This window comes from Somniosus microcephalus, chromosome 10 (genome assembly GCF_052327205.1).
Source record: "Somniosus microcephalus isolate GS21.2 chromosome 10, FLI_Smic_1.0, whole genome shotgun sequence".
NCBI classification, from domain to species: Eukaryota; Metazoa; Chordata; class Chondrichthyes; order Squaliformes; family Somniosidae; genus Somniosus; species Somniosus microcephalus.
The window spans coordinates 223,874,264-223,898,277 of record NC_140996.1 but is presented as its reverse complement, the minus strand read 5'-3'; the positions used below and the strand labels follow the sequence as shown (position 1 = coordinate 223,898,277).

The window sequence follows — 24,014 nt, the reverse complement described above, 5'->3', positions numbered from 1 at the left end:
AGTAGGGTGGGAGGAGGCTCCTGTGGAGCATAAACCGATTGGGCCGAATGGCCTGTTTCTGTGTTGTAGATTCGATGTAATTCTATGTAATGAGACCAGGGCAGCAAGTTAAAAATCAACCCCAATGTTACTCTACTGGTCCTGTGCGCCTTCTTCAATGCTATCATGTATGTGCCTTTAAAAGGTTCTGTCTTATTGAGCGCGTGGTATTTTCCATTTGTTTATCTCTCTGTCGAGTCATGAACTTGAATTATCATCTTCCTTTTCTTGCTCTTCAGGTTGGCCAGTCTTCCTAAGCGCCTCAGCAGAGGAGCCGCGTTGTTCAAGGAGAGCACCTCATCTTCAGTCCAGCCCGGGTGGAGGACCTACTCAGTTTGCAAGATGGCAGCTGTGGACTCGGATGGATAATACCTGAGGGTCTGATGCAATCGGTTGGTGCTCCTCAGTTTTAAATGGATCCTCTGGATCTCAGTCCAGTCACAGCGGGTAACGACCGACCCCATCGCCAAGCCTGAAACCAGGCTGCTTTTTTCTCGCCTCTGGAAGATTGCATGCCTGCTTTGGATCCTAAACAATGTCCAACCCAAATGGAATATCATGGCTCTCATCTGTTCTTGCCCCCACCTTGAATTTAAACATCCTGCTCTGGATAATGAGCCTTGTCGTGCGAATCAGCCTCGTCACCTGCCAGGAAAACTATCCCATCGTCAATACAAATTACGGGAAGCTAAGAGGGATCAGAACACCGCTGCCCAATGAGATCCTGGGACCCGTGGACCAATACCTTGGAATACCGTATGCCTCGGCTCCTACCGACGAGAGGCGCTTCCAACATCCTGAATCTCCATCCTCCTGGACTGGTATCAGGAACGCTACGCACTTCGCTCCGGTCTGCCCTCAAAACATTCACGGGATTTTGCCCGACGTCATGCTGCCCGTTTGGTTTACCTCCAATTTGGATATCGTGGCAACCTACATTCAAGATCAAAGCGAGGACTGCCTTTACCTGAACGTCTATGTCCCGACTGAGGATGGTAAGTTGTCGAGTTTAAAAAAAAGAAGCAAATGGGAAGAAAAGAGACAGGAAAATAAGTCAATGTAGATTGATTGAGCAGGTTCTCTTTTCCCGACACCGTTGACTGTATTTGTCTACCTTCTGCTGAAGGTATTCCTTCAAGTGTTGAAGACCAAGGTGGTCCTTGCGGTCAATTTTCTTGTTATAAAAAAAACTCTGTTCAACTGTCTGTAATTGTACAGGGCTTTGGTGAGACCACGCCTGGAGTACTGTGCACAGTTTTGGTCTCTTTAGAGGGGGTGCAACAAAGGTTCACTAGATTGATTCCTGGGATGAGAGGGTTGTCCTACAAGGAGAGATTGAATAGATTGGGCCTATACTCTCTGGAGTTTAGAAGAATGAGAGGTGACCTCATTGAACTGTATAAGATTCTGAGGGAGATTGACAGGGTAGGCATTGAGAGGTTGTTTCCCCTGGCTGGAGAGTCTAGAACTAGGGGTCATAGTCTCAGGATAAGGGGTTGAACATTTAGGACTTAGGTGAAGGGGCATTTCTTCACTCAGAGGGTTGTGAATCTTTAGAATTCTCTGCCCCAAATGGCTGTGGATGCTCAGTCATTGAGTATATTCAATGATGAGATCAGTAGATTTTTGGACTCTAGGGGAATCGAGGGATATGGGGATCGGGCAGGAAAGTGGAGTTGGGGTCGAAGATCAGCCACGATCTTATTGAATGGCGGAGCAGGCTCGAGGGGCCGAATGGCCGACTCCTGCTCCTAATTCTGATGTGATACGGATTCCCCAGGAGGGGTTAAATTTTGAAAATAAGGTTTTTTAGAAAGAGGAAGAAAGATAATCAAACCCAATTTGTACACAGGTTTAACGAGTAAACTAATACGGTAGCAATAAGCAATTTTAATAATCAAGTGCAATTAGTTACACGCAGGTCAAGGCAGTAAGTACAAAAGATGGATATTACTCCCAATCCTTTGGAGAGCAGGTGATAATGAAGGTATAAGTTGTCAGTTTTATTTGTTCTGACGTTAGCTCTACACCTCCCCAATTAGGGCGGTCCTTTGTATACCTCCAACCTCCTGAGGTAGTCACGCGATCATGGCGCGACTTATTCTCAGCCAATCAGTGGCTCTGTCACCTCTATTACCCATATATGGACATGGTTCCATTTAGCATCTCCCTGATTCTTTTCAACAGTTTACAACAGATACGGTTTTTGGCAAGCTGCAGTGAGTCAGTTTCAGATTACAAACCCATCCTGACGAAGGGTCTTCGACCTGAAACGTTAACTCTGTTTCTCTCTCCGCGGATGCTGCCCTGGCCTGCTGAGTTTTTCCCAGTGTTTTCTGTTGTTATTTTGGATTTCCAGCAGCCGCAGTATTTTGCTATCGTACAAACCCATCCCCTTTGGTAGGTCAAGCCTACCCATCTGCCTTCTCACCGCATTCCTCCACCCTTCCTCGCTCCAGAAGTACATCTAATTGTCTCCGCGGGGGAGTGGGGGCTGTTTATACCGTGCGCTTTGATGACCTGCTTTGGTAACTCACTGCACAAATCTGTTGCGTTTCCCTTTTTCCCTGCGACTTTCCTCAATCCTGGTTTGTGGACTGGGTATTCAAGCCCTTTTCCCATCACTTCGAGACTTGCCTGCATCCATTTTGTCAGATCCCTTCATCATCAAACACATCCTTTAGAGGGCTCTGCTGATAGGGTGAGATGGTGAAGGGGGGGCCCTGGTGGAGGCTCGTGTGGAGCATAAACACTGGCATAGACCAGTTGGGCCGATGACCTCTTTCCGTGCTCTGGACTCGATGCCACTTCAAGTGGGATGCCTTGAAGCCTCTTTGGCCAAAGAAACCCAAAGGCCCAACTCCTTAACTTTTCCTCATATCAATTTTTCCTCATCACGGCCTACTCACAAAATGGAGTAAAAGCCCTTTCACCCTCCCTGGCTTCTCACCACACGTTGAAGGAAATACCAGGTCTTCAGTTATAATACAGACACAGTTAATATCCGCAGCTGGCCTGGTGGATTCTAACAATTTACAGTGGAGACCTGATTGATTCTTTGCTAGTTGGTGGAGGGGAGGTGGGGGGAGGGGGGAGGGGGGAGGCTGTTGCAAAGTGCTTTAATCATAATTGTGATAGTGTGTTGTGCAACAGCTGCCTTTTGTCTTCGAATATGTAGCTTTTATTATCTGTCCGATGATGGTTGGAAATCTGTGTTGCTTGATTTATCGCATTTACTTCACTCACTCTTTCAGGAGAATTAAAAAGCACAGTGACTTCCCTCAGTCTGGTCCGCATTTATACGGCTTACCTTCCTTTTTAGTAACTCTGTGTTGTTACACCATTTATGTCAGCGTAGAGCTCAATGGCATGATGTTTCCCAAGATGACCGCAGTTTGTTTCTTAACAAGTGAATGCGAGAACACCTTGGTGGCAGATTCCCTGTTGTCTCTCGAGGAAGATTTGCTATATTTTAATTGTCCTAATGGTGCATAAGGGGTGGGGCAGCCTTGGCCCAGTGGGCCGCACTCTCAAATCTGAGTCAGAAGGTCAGGGGGGTCCCAAGTCCCACTCCAGAGACTTGTAACGCAAAATCTGGGCTGATGCTCCCAGTGCAGTGCTGAGGGAGTGCTGCGCTGTCAGTAGGTGCCGTCTTTCGGATGAGACGATAAACTGAGGCCCCACCTGCTCTCTCGGGTGGACGTAAAAGATCCCACGGGCACTATTGGAAGAAAAGCGGGGGTGGGGGGGGGGGTGGCGGGGGCGGGGGGAGCTCTCCCCGCTGTCCTGCCCAATATTTAATCCTACAACCAAGATTACTAAAACAGATGATCTGGTCATTATCTCATTGTTGTTTGTGGGAGCTTGCTGTGTGCCAATTGGCTGCCGCGTTTTCCACATTACAACATCGACTGCACTCCATTGGCTGTAAAGCGCTTTGGGACGGCCTGGGGTTGTGAAAGGTGCTAAACAAATGCAAGACCTTTCTTTCTTCTTTAAAATGGCCACCAAGGAGATAGTCTAATTCCAGGCTATGGGCTTCCCAATGGATCCAGCATAACTGTAACCGATGTGAATCAAGGTTCAAAAGGTAACCAGGAGACATCATTTGAAATCTATTTAGCGCTGGCTCGTGTTCTCAACCCTCCAGGAAGTGAAGATCAATCTTCAGGAAACCGCTGCGAGCAATCCAGGAGAAAACTCATCGGGCCATTAAACAAAATTGTGTGCATTTTTTTTCATTTTCTTTGAACACTTTCATTTATTAGTTATAAAAATGTTGGAGCTGGGGGCAGGTGCCAGGGGGGTGCGGGGGTACAAGAAAGTTACCCATCGGGTAACAAAGAGTTTATTCACTTTCCAATTGGCTGTGAAAAGGCAACATACCTGGAGAATGGACCAATAGCAGGAGTCATAGAGCCATAACGGCACAGAAGGAGGCCATTCAGCCCATCGAGTCCGCGCCGGCTCTCTGTAGAGCAATCCAGTCAGTCCCATTCCCCCGCTCTATCCCCGTAGCCCTGCAAGTTTATTTCCCTCAAGTGCCTATCCAGTCTCCCCTTGAAAACATCGAGTGTCTCCGCTTCCACCACTTCCGTCAGCAGCGAGTTCCAGGTCCTCACCACTCGCTGCATAAAAAAGTTTTTCCTCACATCCCCCCCTGTATCTCTTGTAACATCAACTAGTGGGAACAGCCTTTCCTCGTCTAGCCTATTCAAACCCGTCATAATCTTGTACACCTCTATCAAATCACCCCTCAGTTCACACATCGGAATGTGGGGGTGGGGTGGTTCGAGACAGGCCGTCATGTGGTTAAACCTCCAGGTATACCCCCAACTAAAGTTGGCAACCCTAATGCTGGCAAAGAGCCAACAGGACGCTGCTCTTCCCAAGCGTTAAAATTGAACTGGCATGACAACTGGAAAGGGCTCTTCTCTCCCTGACTGGAGAGTGGCACAGGGCAAGGTAATAGGTACCAGCCTCAAACTGCTACCCGTATCTAGCCTTGGCCCCCTCCTATTTCTCAGCTATATGCTGCCCCTCGGCGAAATCATCCAAAAACGCAATGTCAGGTTCCACATGTACGCCGACGACACTGCCTTCGATTTTGTCACGCTGCTTGTCCGACATCCAGTCCTGGGTGAGCGGAAATCTCCTCCAATTAAATATTGGGAGGACCGAAGCCATCGTCTTCGCCACACACTCCGCTCCCTAGCCAACGACTCCATCCCTCTCCCTGGCCACTATCTGAGGCTGAACCAGACCGTTCTCAACCTTGTCGTTCTATTTGACCCTGAGCTGAGCTTCTGACCCCATATCTTCTCCATCGCCAAGACTGCCTGACATGAATCAGTCATTCATGAAAGAAAGACTTATGAAATAATACTGAACGGCCCACGGGTGGCGCTGTCCAGGGAGAGTATAAATACTCGGGCACGGGCCCAGCTTGCACAGGACATTCTTAACAGGGACTAGTGAAGGACACAACTAGACCTCCATGTTGAAAAACAGTTGATTAAAGCTTTGTTTAACGCTTAGACCAAGTGCCTAGTAGTTTTCTTACGTCACTGTCTAATTCCACCTCCATGACATCACCCTTCTCCACCTCTGCCTCAGCTCATCTGCTGCTGACTTGACTATGCCAGTGCTCTCCTGGCCAGCCTCCCAACCTGCACCCACTGTAACCATAGAAACATAGAAACACAGAAGATAGGAGCAGGAGTAGGCCATTCGGCCCCTCGAGCCTGCTCCGCCATTCAATGAGATCATGGCTGATCATCCAAATTCAGTGCCCTGTCCCTGCCTTCTCCCCATATCCCTTGATCCCTTTAGCCTTAAGAAATATATCCAACTCCTTCTTGAATATATTTAATGAATTGGCCTCTACTGCCTTCTGTGGAAGAGAATTCCACAGGTTCACCACTCTCTGGGTGAAGAAATTCAGACTCATCTCTGTCCTAAATGGCTTACCCCTTATCCTTAGACTGTGACCCCTGGTTCTGGACTCCCCGACCATCGGGAACATCCTTCCTGCATCTAGTCTGTCCAGTCCTGTTAGAATTTTATAAGTTTCAATGAGATCCCCTCTCATTCTTCTAAACTCCAGCGAGTACAAGCCCAATCGCTCCTCATAAGTCATTCCTGTCATCCCAGGTATCAGCCTGGTGAATCTTCGCTGCACTCCTTCCATGGCAAGAACATCCTTCCTCAGCTCAGATAAGGCAACCAATGCTCAATACTCAAGATGTAAACTTTGCTGTCTGTGTCCTAACTCGCACCAAGTCTCATTCACACATCACCACTGTGCTCACTGACCTACATTGGCTTCCGGTCTGGCAACGCCTTAATTTTAAAATTCTCATCCTTGTTTTCAAATACCTACCTGGCCCCATCCCTCTATAACCTCCTCCAGCCCTACAACGCTCTGAGATCTCTGCGCTCCTCCAGTTCTGGCCTCTTGCGCATCCCCCATTAACGGCCATGCCTTCAGCTGCCTGGGCCTTAAGCCCTGGAATTCCCTCCCTAAACCTCTCCGCCTCTCTGCCTCGCTCTCCTCCTTTAAGACTCTCCTTAAAACCTACCTCTTTGACCAAGCTTTTGGTCACCTGTCCTAATATCTCCTTATGTGGCTCGGTGTCAAATTTTTTTGATAATTGCTCCTGTGAAGCGCCTTGGGACATTTTACCATGTTTAAGGTGCTATATAAATGCAAATTGTTGTTGTTGCAGTAATATAACTGCGCACTAACTCAAATGGCCAATTTTTCAATGTATTTTTTCATAAATACATTATGAGGAGAGTATGCGCTTATTGTTAAGTACCCTGTGGTGCCAAAAGAAATCATCTCTACAGCATTATTTGTGGAGTTGGAACATCTCCAGAGAGCTGAAAGCTACTTACGCTGGTTAAACTCAAGTAGCAGATGAACAAGGTGTTTAAAAGGGAGAGATTGAATAGTGTTTTTTGAGGGGGGTGAACATCAGAGCAGATGAATCCATTGCTGAGCTGTATGATTTTTTTTTTATCCACACTCTTTATCTGTCTTTTTTTTCTGTTCTCCCACATGCCAGCTGTCCTTCATTCTGCCAGCACAATTCACACTCCATCTAGAGCCATCCTTTGTTCCTTAACCTGTCCCATTACCATCTACTCTCGCCTTGAATATCTCTTAATGTCTCTCAATGTCTCTTAATCTCTCCTGCTTTCTATCCTATCGCTGACCTTCCCTTTTGTTCTTTCATCCCCTCCCCCCTTTTCCCAGCCCCTAAACTTGCTTTCCATTTCCTGCTTTTTTTCCAGTTCTGACGAAGGATCTTCGACCTGAAACGTTAAGTCTGTTTCTCTCTCTCCACGGATGCTGCCCTGGCCTGCTGAATTTTTCCAGCGTTTTCTGTTGTTATCTTCTATGTATCTATAGGGATCAAGGGATATGGGGAGAAAGCAGGGACAGGGTACTGAATTTGGATGATCAGCCATGATCTCGTTGAATGGTGGAGCAGGCTCGAGGGGCCAAGTGGCCTACTCCTGCTCCTATCTTCTATGTATCTATGTTATTTTGGATTTCCAGCATCCGCAGTATTTTGCTATTGTATGATTACATGGTTGTCCCACTAACTGCGCAGCCTCTCAGAGTTGCCATCCACTCTAGCTTCTGAGAGATGGCCCAATTCTTTGGGTGGACGAGCTAGCAATTTCTAAAATACAAAGCAAGAGGCCAAAAGGTTCTTAAAGGGAAATCATTAAAAGTAGCAACGCAGGTTAACAAAGCCCTGAAAAAAGTGTAACGCAAAGGCACTGGGGTTCATTTCTGGCGGAATAGAATTCAAAAGCGGGGAGGTTATGTTAAATCTGTAGAGAACCTAGGTTAGACCATACTTGGAGTATTGTGAACCATTTTGGTTAAACTCTCATTTAAATGGCACCTAAATAACCCGGAATTCTCTATTAACCGGCAAAATTCTCACTCCGAATACAACACCTCAATAACCGGCAATGTTGCTGAGTCCGAGTCCGAGTCTCCCGCGGTGGCCGAGTTAGTCAGTGGGGGGTAGTTCTCCAAACTGCCATTACTCGGCTTCTTGGCGCTGTCGGGAGTCGGAACGCCTCAATACCCCTGTAACAGGAGTCTGACTCTCCCGCGCTGCCGGTAGTCTCTTCTGATCCGCCATTTTACAGGGGTACTGTGTGTCTCCCACGCTGCTGGTCGTCATTGCATTGCATTACCCTCAACTGGCAGCACTGTACTTAATCAAGCATCTTCCACCATCCATTTAACACAACATTCTGTAGGTGAGTACCCAATTACTGTATACTGCACATTTCTTGATTTTTAAATTTTTCTTTGTTAAAAATAGCCTCGGTAGATAATCCTCTCCGTCATCCGGAATTTTTGATCAACCGGCAACACGCCGGTCCCGTCGGTGCCGGATACCAAAGAGTTTCCTTGTATTATGAAAAGGACAGAGAAGAACAGGAGAAAGTGCAACAAAAAATGACAAGTATGATAACAGAGCTGCGAGGTTAGAACCATCAGGAAAGACTAAACAGGCTGGGGCTCTTTTCTCTAGAAAAAGGACGACTGAGGGGTGACAGGTTAGCGTTCGATAGAGTAGACGTAGAGAAGATCCTTCTACTTATGGGGGGAGTCCAAAACTAGGAGCCATAAATATAAAGATAGTCACTAATAAATCCAATAGGGAATTCAGGAGAAACTTCTTCACTCAGAGTGTAGCTAGAATGTGGAACTCGCTGCCACAGGGAGTGGTTGTGTCGATTACCATAGATGCATTTAAGGGGGAGCTAGATAAGCACATGAGGGAGAAAGGAATAGGAGGATATGGTGATAGGGCGAGATGAAGAGGGGTGGGAGGAGGCTCGTGTGGAGCATAAACACTGGCACGGACCAGTCGGGTTGAATGGCCTGTTTCTGTGCTGTAAAAGTGCATGTTCTTTTCTATATAATTCTGCTGCCTTAAGATGTGAAGAAATAATTAGTTAATTGAGGCTTTCAATTAGTTTTTAACATTAACAGCAAATGTCAGACCTGAAACAATGATCCTGCTCCTTTGTCCTGACCCTGTCCTTCTCACTATTTGATTTGTAACTTGGTACTGTTACACCAGTAAAAAGAAAAAAAAGAAAGACTTGCATTTCTATAGCGCCTTTCACAACCTCAGGACGTCTAAAGCGTTTTACAGCCAATGAAGTACTTTTGAAGTGTAGTCACTGTTGTAATGTAGGAAACGCTTTCAGCCGATTTGCGCACAGCAAGCTCCACCAAACAGCAGTGTGATAATGACCAGATCATCTGTTTCAGTGATGTTGGTAGAGGGATAAATATTGGCCCCAGGACACCGGGGAGAACTCCCCTGCTCTTCTTCTAAATAGTGCCGTGGGATCTTTTACGTCCACCTGAGGGAGCAGATGGGGCCTCGATTTAACGTCTGATCTGAAAGACAGCACCTCCGACAGTGCAGCACTCCCTCAGCACTGCACTGAAAGTGTCAGCCTAGATTTTTTTCTTTTATTCGCTTATGGGATCTGGGTGTCGCTGGCAAGGCCAGCATTTATTGCCCATCCCTAGTTGCCCGTGAGAAGGTGGTGGTGAGCCGCCTTCTTGAACCGCTGCAGTCCGTGTGGTGAAGGTGCTCCCACAGTGCTGTTAGGGAGGGAGTTCCAGGATTTTGACCCAGCGACGATGAAGGATCGGTGATATACTTCTAAGTCAGGATGGTGTGTGACTTGGAGGGGAACTTGTAGGTGATGGTGTTCCCATGCGCCTGCTGCCCTTGTCCTTCTAGCTGGTAGAGGTCGCGGGTTTGGGAGGTGCTGCCGAAGAAGCCTTGGCGAGTTGCTGCAGTGCATCTTGTAGGTGGTACACACTGCAGCCACGGTGCGCCGGTGGTGGAGGGAGTGAATGTTTAAGGTGGTGGATGGGGTGCCAATCAAAGGGCTGGTTTGTCCTGGATGGTGACGAGCTTCTTGAGTGTTGTTGGAGCTGCACTCATCCAGGCAAGTGGAGAGTATTCCATCACACTCCTGACTTGGGCCTTGTAGATGGTGGAAAGGCTTTGGGGAGTCAGGAGGTGAGTCACTCGTCGCAGAATACCCAGCCTCAGACCTGCGCTTGTAGCCACAGTATTTATGTGCTCTAGTCTCTGGAGTTGAACTTGAACCCACAGCCTTCAAACTGAGCCACGGCTGACACCCAGTACATCGATTACAGGCAGTGTGTGGATCTTCTGTAGCACAGATCGGCCTCTTTGAATTTCTCAGCATGATGGATGGGAGGAAGCAGCTCTCTGACTGGGCTGTCGCAACAGCCTCAAGAAGCCAGAAGCGACAATATCAGTGGAAGGGCTGTTTTTCAAGGGAGCGGTACTGTTCCTTAACGGGGAGCAGGGAGAGGGGAGCAAATGCATTATTTCCTTGCACAGCAAGCAACATGGTGAGCGGGCAGTGGTGCCAAGCGTTCAGTTGCATTGACAGAGGAGCAGCAAGAAATGCGATGAGTGAAAACGCTCGACTTTGCTTGGGTGAAGGTGACCACGATTTTGCCTTTAATATTTTGGCTCATTGCCAATAATGGATAGTGGGGTTTCTGGCTTAGTAATGCTCAAATGTACAAATGCCATTTAATTGTCTTGGTTTTTGGGTCTGGGCGAGTGAAACCAGCTGTCCTTCTGTCCCTGTGTGGCATAGATGTAATGTTCGCCTTTGGACTAGAGGTGAGAGAGGAAGACATATACATTCCTGGGAGGTGGGTGTCGCTGGCAATGCTGGCATTTATTGCCCATCTCTAGAGTCATAGAGTCATAACGGCACAGAAGGAGGCCATTCAGCCCATCGAGTCCGTGCCGGCTCTCTGTAGAGCAATCCAGTCAGTCCCATTCCCCCCGCTCTATCCCTGTAGCCCTGCAAGTTTATTTCCCTCAAGTGCCTATCCAGTCTCCCCTTGAAAACATTGAGTGCCTCCGCTTCCACCACTTCCATCGGCAACGAGTTCGAGGTCCTCACCACTCGTTGTGTAAAAAAGCTTTTCCTCACGTCTCCCCCTGTATCTCTTGGCCAAAACCTTAAATCTGTGTCCCCTAGTCCCTGTACCATCAACTAGTGGGAACAGCCTTTCTCCGTCTAGCCTATCCAAACCCGTCATAAACTTGTACACCTCCATCAAATCACCCCTCAACCCCCTTTGCTCTAATGAAAACAAATCCAGCTTCTCCAACCTGTCCTTGTAGCTAAGATCCCCCATCCCCGGAACCATCCTGGTAAATCTCCTCTGCACCCTCTCAAGGGGCCTTCACATCCTTCCTAAAGTTTCGTGACTAGAAATGGACACGATACTCCAGTTGTGGCCTAACCGGCACTTTAGTTGCCCTTGACCGCCTTCTTCTTGAACCACTGCGCTGGAACCATATTCCTGTCGGTGCTGTTTAAATGAACCTCTGCCAGAGCAAGGCTGATTGAAGAATATTTCCTTCAGCTTTCAGGGAAGCAATGAGAAATGGAACGCGTCAAATTGACAATGATTGACGTGGCTGACTGTAAACGTGTGCAGTGCTTGCGTTTCTTCTTATTGGCTTTAGTTAGCCGGAACATGTTTCTAATTTACATCGATTATTTGGACCCAGTAAAGCCAATGCAAGTCAGTCAGAGTTGTTGATGGTACTGAACCGGGTGGGGCGGTGGAATAGGAGGAGGCAGCGCAGAATTTACAGGACGAACTGGATCAAATCCGGCTGGTGGGGTGGGCGCTGACTCTCGGCATTGCCTTCAGGAGGGAGCTGGACCGGTTTTGACTGGGGCGAAGATGGAAGACAACCAGTCTTACAGATAACACTTTGGCTGGTGCGATCTCCTGGACTGGTTCCGATCGCCTGAGGGAGTAGGAGAGGAACTTTTCAGGGTATTTTTTTTTTCCTACCTTAGCCCTGGGTTTCTTTTCCTGTGTTTTTTTAGCCTCTCCCAGGAGATTACATGGCTGCAGGGAGGGCAATGGAGTGGGGTAGGGGGTGTAGAAAGACACAAAAAAAACTCCCAGAAATACGAGAAAACCAAGGGTGTGGCGAGAATGAGGAACTTAAAGAAATTATTATTAGTTAAAAAAAAACAGTACTAGCAAAATTAATGGGACTAAAAGTCGATAAATCCCAAGGACCGGATGACCTACATCCTAGGGTTTTGAAAGAGGTGGCCATTGTGACATCTTTCAAAATTCTATAGATTCTGGAACGGTTCCTGCAGATTGGAGGATAGCAAAAATGTAACCCCGCTATTTAAGAAAGGAGGGAGAGAGAAAACAGGGAACTATAGACCTGTTAGCCTCACATCAGTAGTTGGGAAGATGCTGGAATCTATTATAAAGGATGCAATAACTGGGCACTTAGAAACTAATAGTAAGATCGGGCAGAGTCAACATGGATTTATGAAAGGGAAATCCTGTTTGACAAATCTATTGGAGTTCTTTGAGGAAGTAACTAGTGGAGTAGACAAAGGGGAGTTGTGGTGTATTTGGATTTTCAGAAGGCCTTCGATAAGGTCCCACACAAGAGGTTGGTGAACAAAATTAGGGCACATGGAATTGGGGGTAATATACTAGCATGGATTGATAATTGGTTAGCAGACAGAAAACAGAGAGTGGGGATAAACAGATCTTTTTCAGGATGGCAGGCTGTGACTAATGGGGTACCACAATGATCGGTGCTTGGGCCCCAACTATTCACAATCTATATCAATGATTTGGATGAGGGGACTAAATGTAACATTTCCAAATTTGCTGATGATACAAAGCTAGGTGGCAGTGTCAGTTGTGAAGAGGATGTGAAAAGGCTTCAGGGGGATCTCGACAGGCTCAGTGAGTGGGCGAGAACATAACAGATGGAATATAACATGGATAAATGTGAAGTTATCCACTCTGGTAGAAAAAACAGAAAGGCAGAGTATTTCCTAAATGGTGAAAGATTGGGGAATGCAGATGCTTAAAGGGACCTGGGTGTCCTTGTACATGAGTCACTGAAAGTGAATGTGCAGGTGCAGCAAGCCATTAGGAAGGCAAATGGTATGCTGGCCTTCAATGTAAGAGGATTTGAGTACAGGAGTAAAGAAGTCTTACTCCAATTATATAGGGCCTTGGTGAGACCACACCTGGAGTACTGTGTACAGTTTTGGTTTCCTTACCTAAGGAAGGATATACTTGCCATAGAGGGGGTGCAACGAAGGTTCACGAGATTGATTCCTGGGATGGCGGGACTGTCATATGAAAAGAGATTGTGTAAACTAGGCCATTATTCTCTTGAATTCAGAAAAATGTGAGAGGGGATCTCATTGAAGCATGCAAAATTATTACAGGGCTTGATAGGGTGGATGCTAGGTGAATGTTTCCCTTGGCTGGGGAGTCTAGAACCAGGGGCCACAGCCTCAGGATAAAGGGTAGGCCATTCAGGACTGAGATGAGAAGACATTTCTTCAGACAGAGGGTGGTGAATCTTTGGAATTTTCTACCCCAGAGGGCTCTGGAGGCTCAGTCATTGGGTATATTCAAAACAGAAGTCGATAGATTTCTGACTAGTAAGGGCATCAAGGGATATGGCGATAGGGCCGGTGAATGGAGTTGAGGCAGAAGATCAGCCATGATTTCATTGAATGGTGGAGCAGGCTCGAAGGGCTGAATGGCCTACTCCTGCTCCTATTTCTTATGTTCTTATGTGTCTAGTCATGATGCTCCAGCCATTATGAGAGTGGGGAAGGCTTGATGGACCAGCTAGTCTTTTTGTGCTTGTCATTTCCGTATGTTCATATATAAGTGGCACTATTTGAACAATGGCAGATAAGGTAGACATGTAGAGTACAAATAGAATATAAATTAAACCTGAATGCTGGATATCTGAAATTAAAGTAGAGGATTGGCCAGTCTCGAGCAGGTCTGAAAGAAAAAAGGTACGGTGACACACTTCATTAGAAAGGGCTCTGAAGTTGGGTGTTCCAGTGAAAGGTCCCACCTAAGACCCCGGCCGATGGTGCAGCACTCCCTCTGGATTGCCAGCCCTAGATTTTGTGTTTAAGAAGGGAGGGAGACAGAAAGCAGGAAACTATAGATCAGTTAGCCTAACATCTGTCATTGGGAAAATGCTAGAGCCCATTATTAAGGAAGCAGTGGCAGGGCATTTAGAAAATCATAATACAGTCAAGCAGAGTCAGCATGGTTTTATGAGAGGGGAAATCATGTTTGACTAATCTGCTGGAGTTCTTTGAGGATGTAACGAGCAAGGTAGATAAAGGGGAACCAGTAGATGTAGTGTATTTGGATTTCCAGAAGGCATTCGATAAGGTGCCACATAAAAGGTTACTGCACAAGATAATAGCTCACGAGGTTGGGGGTAATATATTGGCATGGATAGAGGATTGGCTAACTAAAAGAAAGCAGAGGTCGGGATAAATGGGTCATTTTCCAGTTGGCAAACGGTAACTAGTGGGGTGCCACAGGGATCAGTGCTGGGGCCTCAACTATTTACAACCTATATTAATCACTTGGATGAAGGGACTGAGTGTAGTGTAGCCAAATTTGCTGATGATACAAAGATAGGTGGGAAAGCAAGTTGTGAAGAGGGCACAAAGAATCTGCAAAGGGATATAGGCAGGCTAAGTGAGTGGACAAACATCTGGCAGAAGGAGTATAATGTGGGAAAGTGTGAGGTTATCCACTTTGGTAGGAAAAATAAAAAAGCAAATTATTATTTAAATGGAGATTATAAAATGCTGCAGTACAGAGGGACCTGGGGGTCCTTGTGCATGAAACACAAAAAGTTAGCATGCAGGTACAGCAAGTAATCAAAAAGGCAAATGGAATGTTGACCTTTATTTCAAGGGGGCTGGAATATAAAAGCAGGGAAATCCTGCTACAACTGTACAGGGTATTGGTGAGACCACACCTGGAGTACTGCGTACAGTTTTGGTCTCCTTATTTAAGGAGGGATATACAGGAAAAGTTCTGATATCCGGCACCGACGGGACCGGCGTGTTGCCGATATATCAAAACTGCCGGACATACAAAGTTAACGTTGAAGCATACGGAGATGAAAATCTCCGTATTTGACAACAAACACTGTTGCTCAGCAACAGCTTGTAAACACTCGGCCCGTACCTTGGAAGCGTCTCTGAAGCTGTTGCTAAGCTACAAAGACGCTTTCCAGAGCCTGCCTGTTAAAAGAATGCTAGGAGAAGAAAAAAAACCTAACCAAAACGGCTGCTGATTTCTGCCGTTAGAGCGAGGTTTCCGGCCATACAACCTCCGGATAAACCAAAGTTTCCTGTACTTGCATTGGAGGCAGTTCAGAGACGAAGCCACTAGGTTAATTCCTGAGATGAAGGGCTTGACTTATGAAGAGAGGTTGAGCAGGTTGGGCCTATACTCATTGGAATTTAGAAGAATGAGAGGTGATCTTATTGAAACATATAAGATACTGAGGGGGCTCGACAAGGTAGATGCAGAGAAGATGTTTTCCCTCAGGGGGGAATCTAGAACTCGGGGGCATAGTTTCAGAATAAGGGGTCGCCCATTTAAATCGGAAATGAGGAGGAATTTCTTCTCTCAGAGGGTTGTAAATTTGTGGAATTCTCTTCCCCAGAGAGCTGTGGAGGCTGGGTCATTGAATATATTTAAAGTGGAGATAGACAGATTTTTGAATGGTAAGGGAGTCAAGGATTATGGGGAGCGGGCAGGGAAATGGAGCTGAGTCCAAGATCAGATCAGCCATGATCTTATTAAATGGCGGAGCAGGCTCGAGGGGCCGAATGGCCGACTCCTGCTCCTATATTCTTATGTCACTGGAGTGGGACTCTGAACTCACAACCTCCTGAATTGGAGGCGAGAGTGCTACCCACTGAGCCACGGCTGACACCTTTTGACATTGGTTTACGCCAGACAGGAGGAGATTGTTGGGCATGTGTTGAGCAGTGAAGTGTTATTTGTTTTGCAATGCATCATCCCCAGTAAATCCGGCAAGAAATGGATCTCCTGCTGTTTGTGTAAACTGTCAACGAGGGGGGAGGAAAGAATGAAAAAAAAAGCAAATTGCAGAAAGCGAAAAAGCTTTATGACATAAAAATACACCACACACCTCAAGATAATTAAAGCAGCTGGCTCTCACTTTATAGTTTAATTTGTTCTAAAGTCCCGTATTCCAGGCTAAACCCCGCTTGATCGATTCACCACGGAATACTGACAAAGGAGGCATTAGATCATATTCGTGTTTTTAAGGGCTGATGCATTTTCTGCTTGGGCGCGCTTTCCGACCGTGAATCAGGCACTGCCTCAGAGCCAAGGGAATGAGACACTTGGAAAGAGAAGTCACTTAGCAACCAGTTGGCCAGGAAGGGCCTCACTTCTGATTTTCTCACTGAAACACATTTGGAGCTTTTCGATTTTTGTTTTTCTTGGCAAGCGGTTCGGCGACTTGTCAATGAATTAAAATCGGAGAAGGTTGGCGATACGCATTCAGCTCCTGAAGCGGACCCTCTGGCTCAGACGCTGACTGACCCCTCCTGTGGACTTGATTGAGATCTGACAGCTGTCGATGGGAATAGAAGTGTTTGATGTGAAAGGGGAAAAACAATTTCTTTGGGAACATAGAACGTAGGAATTGCTCGGCGAGAAAGATCAAAACCCACCTTGATCTCCTTCTACCATCCTGGTTGTCGATGATACAATCATAGCAATAAATCGCTATCCATTAAATCATAGAAATTTAACGAATCATAGAAATTTACGGCACAGAAGGAGGCCATTCGGCCCATCGTGTCTGTGCCGGTTACTCTACAACAGACCCAGACATGAGGCGAGGAAAACCCCCAGTGGTGGAGAGCTTTGTTGACCATAGGTTGAAACTCACCTGTTCCTCCCAGGCAATGCTCCACTCACCACACCTCATGTCTCAAGTTACTCACAGACTGTATCCCAGAATGTTATTTTCTGAAAGGAATCTGTTTAATTTTCATTTGAATGAATCAACACTAACTGCTCCCACCGTCTCCCCAGGGAGCCTGTTCCATAGATTGACCGCTCGCTCACTGAAATATTGTCTCCACAGGTTAGTTTTGAGTTTACCCCCCTTCAAGCGCAGGCCATGTCCTCTGGTTCTAATGTTCTGGACGAGGTGAAATAGCTGGTCATGGTCGACATTATCTGGGAAGTAATCTACCTTAGCATGCACTCATGTTCCTAACACACTTAGGAACATAGAAAAAGGAGGCCCCTCGGGCCTGTTCCACCATTCAATGACATCATGGTTGACCTGCGACCTAACTCCATATACCCGCCTTTGCCCCATATTCCTTAATACCTTTGGTTAACAAAAATCTATCAATTTCGGATTTAAAATTAACAATTGATTCAGCATCAACTGCCGTTTGCGGAAGACAGTTCCAAACCTCTACCACCCTTTGTGTGTTGAAGTGTTTCCTAATTTCACTCCTGAAAGGTCTGTCTCTATTTTTAGCCTATGCCCCCTAGTCCTAGAATCCTCAACCAGCGGAAATAGTTTCTCTCTATCTACCCTATCAGTTCCCCTTAATATCTTGAAAACTTCGATTAAATCACCCCTTAACCTTCTAAATTCTAGGGAATGCAACCCTAATTTGTGTAATCTCTCCTCGTAACTCAACCCTTGCAGTCCGGGTATCATTCTGGTAAACCTACGCTGCACTCCCTCCAAGGCCAATATATCCTTCCTAAGGTGTGGTGCCCAGAACTGCTCACAGTGCTCCAGGTGTGGTCTAACCAGGGTTTTGTACAGCTGCAGCATAACTTCTACCCCCTTGTATTCTAGTCCTCTAGATATAAAGACCAGCATTCCATTAGCCTTTTTGATTATTTTCTGTACCTGTTCATGACATTTTAATGATCTATGTATCTGGACCCTAAGTCTCTTTGGACCTCCACTGTTTCTAGCCTCTCACCATTTAGAAAGTACCCTGTTCTATCCTTTTTAGGTCCAAAGTGGATGACCTCACACTTGCCTACAATGAAATCCATTTGCAGTTTTGCCCATTCACTTAATCTATTAATAGCTCTTTGTAATTTTATGCTTTCATCTACGCTGCTTACAATGCCGCCTATCTTTGTGTCATTAGAAAGCTTGGATATGTGGCTCTCTATCCCATCATCTAAGTCGTTAATAAATGCAGTGAATAATTGAGGCCCCATCGTAGATCCCTGCGGGACACCACTAGTCACATCCTGCCAATTAGAGTACCTGCCCATTATCCCTACTCTCTGTCTCCTGCCGCTCAGCCAATTTCCTAACCAGCTCAATAATTTGCCCTCAATTCTGTGGGCTTCAACTTTAGCTAACAGTCTCTTATGAGGCACTTCGTTGAATGCCTTCTGGAAGTCCATGTAAATAACATCCACAGACGTTCCCCTGTCCACCACTTTAGTCACCTCTTCAAAAAAATCAATCAGGTTCGTCAGGCACGACCTACCCTTTACAAATTCATGCTGGCTCTCTCTGATCAACTGAAAATTTTCAAGGTGTTCATTCATCCTGTCATGAATCTTACCATGACTCATGAAGTAACACTGGGCGGCCAGCTGGTGGCGCCGTCCAAGGAGTATAAATACTCGGGCGTGGGCCCAGCTTGCTCAGGATGTTTCTGTAACCAGGAACTAGTGATGTAACTAGAATCTCATGGTTGTGAAACAGTTGATTAAAGCCTTGTTTTATACTCAAACCAAGCTCTCAGTAGTGTTTTTACATCACATCCTATCTTTAATTATAGACTCTCGCAATTTCCCGACAACAGATGTTAGGCTAACTGGTCTATAATTCCCTGGTTTCCCTCTCTCACCTTTCTTAAACAGCAGAGTGACATGTGCAATTTTCCAATTTAAAGGGACGGTTCAGACACCTGCAGAGTCTAGATGATGAAAATTGCTCGCGTTTCACTGCAATGGTTTATAACATAGTTTCTTACGTTTGCTGCAGGTAATAGGTTTGATTTAGTGTTGAATATATATGAGAGTTAATTTTACAAATCAGTGCTGCTGGCAAATGGGAGTCATAAAAGTAACTCTATTTATTGCATCTTAAATGACTGCTGAAAATGAATTATTAAAGAGTCTTTTAAGAAGTTGTGGGACAGACTCTTCTTCAAATAACCAGGAACTTTCCCCCTTGCTCCACCAACTCTCCCTATCTCGTACAGGCTCTGAAAACCCAAACTTGGCGGCATCTAACTTCCTGCTTTTTTCTCCTACTCTTTTGAAACTTGGGGGGCGATTTTGCCGGCCCTGGGGAGGCGGGTATGGAGGCGGGACTGCTGGGAAAATGGCAGAATTTCGGGGGGGTGGGGTGCCCAAACCGCCCCCCAAACTGCCTCCGTGCCATCTTGCCAGGAGGTGGGTAGTCGGCCCGCGCCGGGTCCCGTCTCCTTGGAGGCAGGAAGGGATTACAGCCACTTAACTGCCTGTTAACAGGTAGTTAACAGGCAGAAAAGAGGATTATCCCCTTTTTGCCCTCAAGTGCGGGCTTCCCGAAGGCTCCGAAACCCGCCAGGTCAGCGAGGCGAGTAGTGGGCCTGCGGAGGTCAGAGGGGTTCAAAGGTGCGCTGTGGAGGTGAGTGATGGGTGCAAGTGTGGAGAGGCGAGTATCTGAGGTAAGTGCAAAGTGTTAGAAAAAGTGTGCTTACCTTTGTTTCTTCCTGCAGGCTTCAGTCGGTGGGTATGCGGAGAGTCTTGCACCTCCGCGGTAGAGATGACTGAAATCCGACAAGTGGGAGTCCCGCCTCCAAAAGCTCCCCATTGGCAAAATCCAGCCCCTCGGTGTTGAGAAATAAATAAAGAAATCTAATACTTACTTGTATTTCATGGCCTCGGGACATCCCACAGCCAATGAAGCACTTTTGAAGTGCAGTCTTTGTTATAACGTAAGAAACACGGCAGCCAATTTGCACACAGCAAGACCCCCGCAAACAGCAATTAAATAAATGAGCAGATCATCTGTTTATGTGTTGGTTGAGGGATAAATATTGGCCAGGATACTGGGGAGAACGCCGCTGCTCTTCTTCGAAGGAGTGGCCGTGGGGTTTTTTTTTTTTTACGTCCACCTGAGGCGGCAGACAGGGCCTCGTTTTAACGTCTCATCCGGAAGACGGGACCTCCGACAGCGCAGCGCTCCCTCAGCACTGCCATTGGGAGTGTCAGCCTGGATTTTGGGCCAAGCTACATTGTGGGCTTTCTCATGCTAGGCTTTAACTCCCTCCATGGCCGCACCCCTCTCTATATCTGTAACCTCCTCCAGTGCTACAACCCCCCTCTGAACTCTCATTACTCTGGACCCCCGGGTCTTCTTATGAGGAAAGGTTGAGCACTTATGAGGAAAGGTTGAGCAGGCTGGGCCTATACTCATTGGAGTTTAGAAGAATGAGAGATGATCTTATTGAAACATATAAGATACTGAGGGGGCTCGACAAGGTAGATGCAGAGAGGATGTTTCCCCTCATGGGGAAATCTAGAACTCGGGGGCACAGTCTCAGAATAAAGGGTCGCCCTTTTAGAACTGAGATCAGGAGGAATTTCTTCTCTCAGAGGGTCGTAAATCTGTGGAATTCTCTGCCCCAGAGAGCCGTGGAGGCTGGGTCATTAAATACATTTAAGGTGGAGATAGACAGATTTTTGCAAGATAAGGGAGTGAAGGGTTATGGGGAGCGGGCGGGGAAGTGGCTTTGAGCCCGAGATCAGCCATGATCTTATTGAATGGCGGAGCAGGCTCGAGAGGCCAAGTGGTCTATTCCTGCTCCTATTTCTTATGTTCTTATGTTCTTCTGCATCCTCCCTTTTCTTTGCCCCATCACTGGCAGTCCTGTCTTCAGTCACTTACGACAACACTTACGACAAATGCTCTGGCATTCCCTTCGAAAGTCCTCTGCTTCGCCAACTCCCTCTCCTTACAACCTTCCTTAAAACCCACCTCTTTGACCAAGCGTTTGGTCAAACTTTTCTAATATCTCCTGCTTTGGGCACGGCAGCCATTTTTCTTTATCGTTTTGCCTCTGTGAAGCAGCTGCAGATGTTTTTTTTACACATTACTATACAATATACACTGTACAATAGCAAGTTGTTATTGATTTGACTTCTATCAAGAGTTTAAACTATTAAAAAAATTAACAAATGTACCCCATTCTCTTCATGGACTGAGCAAGCAAGGACTGGAGTCACCCACTGTGCTCTGTTTGTTTGATTCATTCAGCCCAACTGTTGGGTGAATAGATAATTAAACAGAGAAATATATTGGGCTCCTACCCAAGGCAAAGTACTTCTCGCCAGTTTGACCTTTGACCTACTCAGAATATTGGCCATAATCTCTTCCTGTATGACAGGACGGTTTCTTTCAGGGCACTTAAGCCCTGCTTGTCAAATGCACGCTCCGTCACCCATGCTGAGCTGGGAAGCTCTCCGAGCGCGAACATCTCTTCACTTGGTGCATGTTATGAAAAGTACATCAACAAATGAACAAGGACAAACTGATCCGATGGGAACTGCACTGCAGTCATTTGTTCTCTGCTGCACCAATACAAATTTTCCCTGTGATCATGTTTGGCCGAATAGGCTGTTCCCAGCCGTTCAGTGAACTGAATCTACTTGAAAGCACTCCATGAAGGCCAGAACGATCATTCTGATTAAAGCAAATATCACTATTTTCAAAACTACAAGCCCCAAATTCTCAGGGCCTCTAAGATACCCCGAAGGAATGGAGGAGGTGGGTGGGGCAGCGGGGGTGAGGTGGGCAGAGGGGAAGTAAACATTCTCACCACTCTCTGGGTAAAGAAGTTTCTCCTGAATTCCCTGTTGGATTTATCAGTGACTACCTTATATTTACGGCCCCTAGTTTTGGGCTCTTCCCCACAAGTGGAAACATCTTCTCTACGTCTATCCTATTGAACCCCTTCATAATTTTATTAGGTCACTCCTCAGCTTTCTAATTTCCAGAGAATAGAGCCCCAGCCTGTTTATCCGTTCCTGATAGTTAGAACCTCTCAGTTCTGGTATCGTCCTTGTAAATCATTTTTGCACCTCCTCCAGCGCCTCTACATCTTTTGTAGTAATATGGAAACCATAAGTAAATTGGCGACAAGTCCCATTACCCCAAGCTAAGCACTAGATACATAAAGGAAAGATTTGACAAACTTTTTCACATAATTAGTGATCGGTGCTAATTCATCGACATTTTAGGAACAAAAAGACATTGGGTAATTACCTAAAGAAAGAAAGACTTGCATTTCTGTAGCGCCTTTCACGACCACTGGATGTCCCAAAGCTCTTTACAGCCAATGAAGTTCTTTTTGAAGTGTAGTCACTGTTGTAATGTGGGAAACGTGGCAGCCAATTTGCGCACAGCAAGCTCCCACAAACAGCAATGTGATCTTTTAGTGATAAATATTGACCAGGGCACTGGGGATAACTCTCCTGCTCTTCTTAGAAATAGTGCTTTTACATCCAGCTGAGAGAGCAGACGGGGCCTCGGTTTAACGTCTCATCCAAAAGACGGCACCTCCGACAGTGCAGCACTCCCTCAGCACTGCACTGGTGTGTCAGCCTAGATTTTTTGTGCTGGAATCTCTAGAGTGGGACTTGAACCCCACAACCTTCATGACTCAGAGGCGAGGATGCTACCAACTGAATGTGGAACTTGCTACCACAGCGCGTGGTGGAGGGGAATAGTATTGATGCATTTAAGGGGGAGCTAGATAAGCACATGAGGGAGAAAGGAATAGAGGGATATGCTGATAGGGTGAGATGAAGTAAGAAAGACTTGCATTTTTATAGCGCCTTTCATGACCACCGGACGTCTCAAAGCGCTTTACAGCCAATGAAGTACTTTTTGATGTGTAGTCACTGTTGTAATGTGGGAAACACGGCAGCCAATTTGCGCACAGCAAGCTCCCACAAACAGCAATGTGATAATGACCAGATCACCTGTTTTTGTTATATTGGTTGAGGTATAAATATTGGCCAGAGACACCTCCCCTGCTCTTCTTTGAAATAGTGCCATGGGATATTTTACATCTACCAGAGAGAGCAGACGGGGCCTTGGTTTAATGTCTCATCTGAAAGACGGCACCTCCGACAGTGCAGCACTCCCTCAGCACTGTCAGCCTAGCTTTATGTGCTTAAGTCCCATGGAGTGGGACTTGAACCCACAACCTTCTGACTCAGAGGCGAGGGTGCTGCCAACTGAGCCACAGCTGACAGTGGTTGGTAGGGTGGGAGGAGGCTCGTGTGGAGTATAAACTCCGGCATAGACCTGTTGGGCCGAATGGCCTGTTTCTGTGCTGTAAATTCGATGTCATTCTTGCTGCTGGTCATGAGCCAGTAACAATCTGCTAGAAAGTGCATGTTGATAGACATCGGGTGAGGACAGGTTTGGGTTTTGCTGTGATCCTGTCCATGGTCAAATAACCTTCGGACACTCACATAGAAACATAGAAACATAGAATATAGGAGCAGGAGTAGGCCATTCGGCCCCTCGAGCCTGCTCCGCCATTCAATGAGATCATGGCTGATCATCCAAATTCAGTACCCTGTCCCTGCCTTCTCTCCATATCCCTTGATCCCTTTAGCCTTAAGAAAGATATCTAACTCCTTCTTGAATATATTTAATGAATTGGCTTCTACTGCCTTCTTTGGCAGAGAATTCCACAGGTTCACCACTCTCTGGGTGAAGAAATTCCTCCTCATCTCAGTCCTAAAAGGCCTACCCCTTATCCTTAGACTGTGACCCCTGGTTCTGGACTCCCCGACCATCGGGAACATCCTTCCTGCATCTAGTCTGTCTAGTCCTGTTAGAATTTTATAAGTTTCAATCAGATCCCCTCTCATTCTTCTAAACTCCAGGGAGTACAAGCCCAATCGACCCAATCTCTCCTCATTTGTCATTCCTGCCATCCCAGATATCAGCCTGGTGAATCTTCGCTGCACT

At 46.5% G+C, this 24,014-nt stretch overlaps 1 protein-coding gene across 2 annotated transcripts in view; it reads left to right on the top strand.

Annotated features, from left to right (window-relative positions):
• nlgn4xa (neuroligin 4 X-linked a) overlaps positions 1-24,014 on the top strand; it is a 498,119-nt gene that overhangs the window by 18,991 nt on the left and 455,114 nt on the right. For both annotated transcript variants that reach the window (XM_085999658.1, XM_085999657.1), the window contains exon 2: positions 279-1,034. In XM_085999658.1, the coding sequence (XP_085855784.1) occupies positions 575-1,034 (460 nt within the window). In that variant the 5' untranslated portion in view covers positions 279-574. The remainder of the gene's footprint in view (positions 1-278; positions 1,035-24,014) is intronic.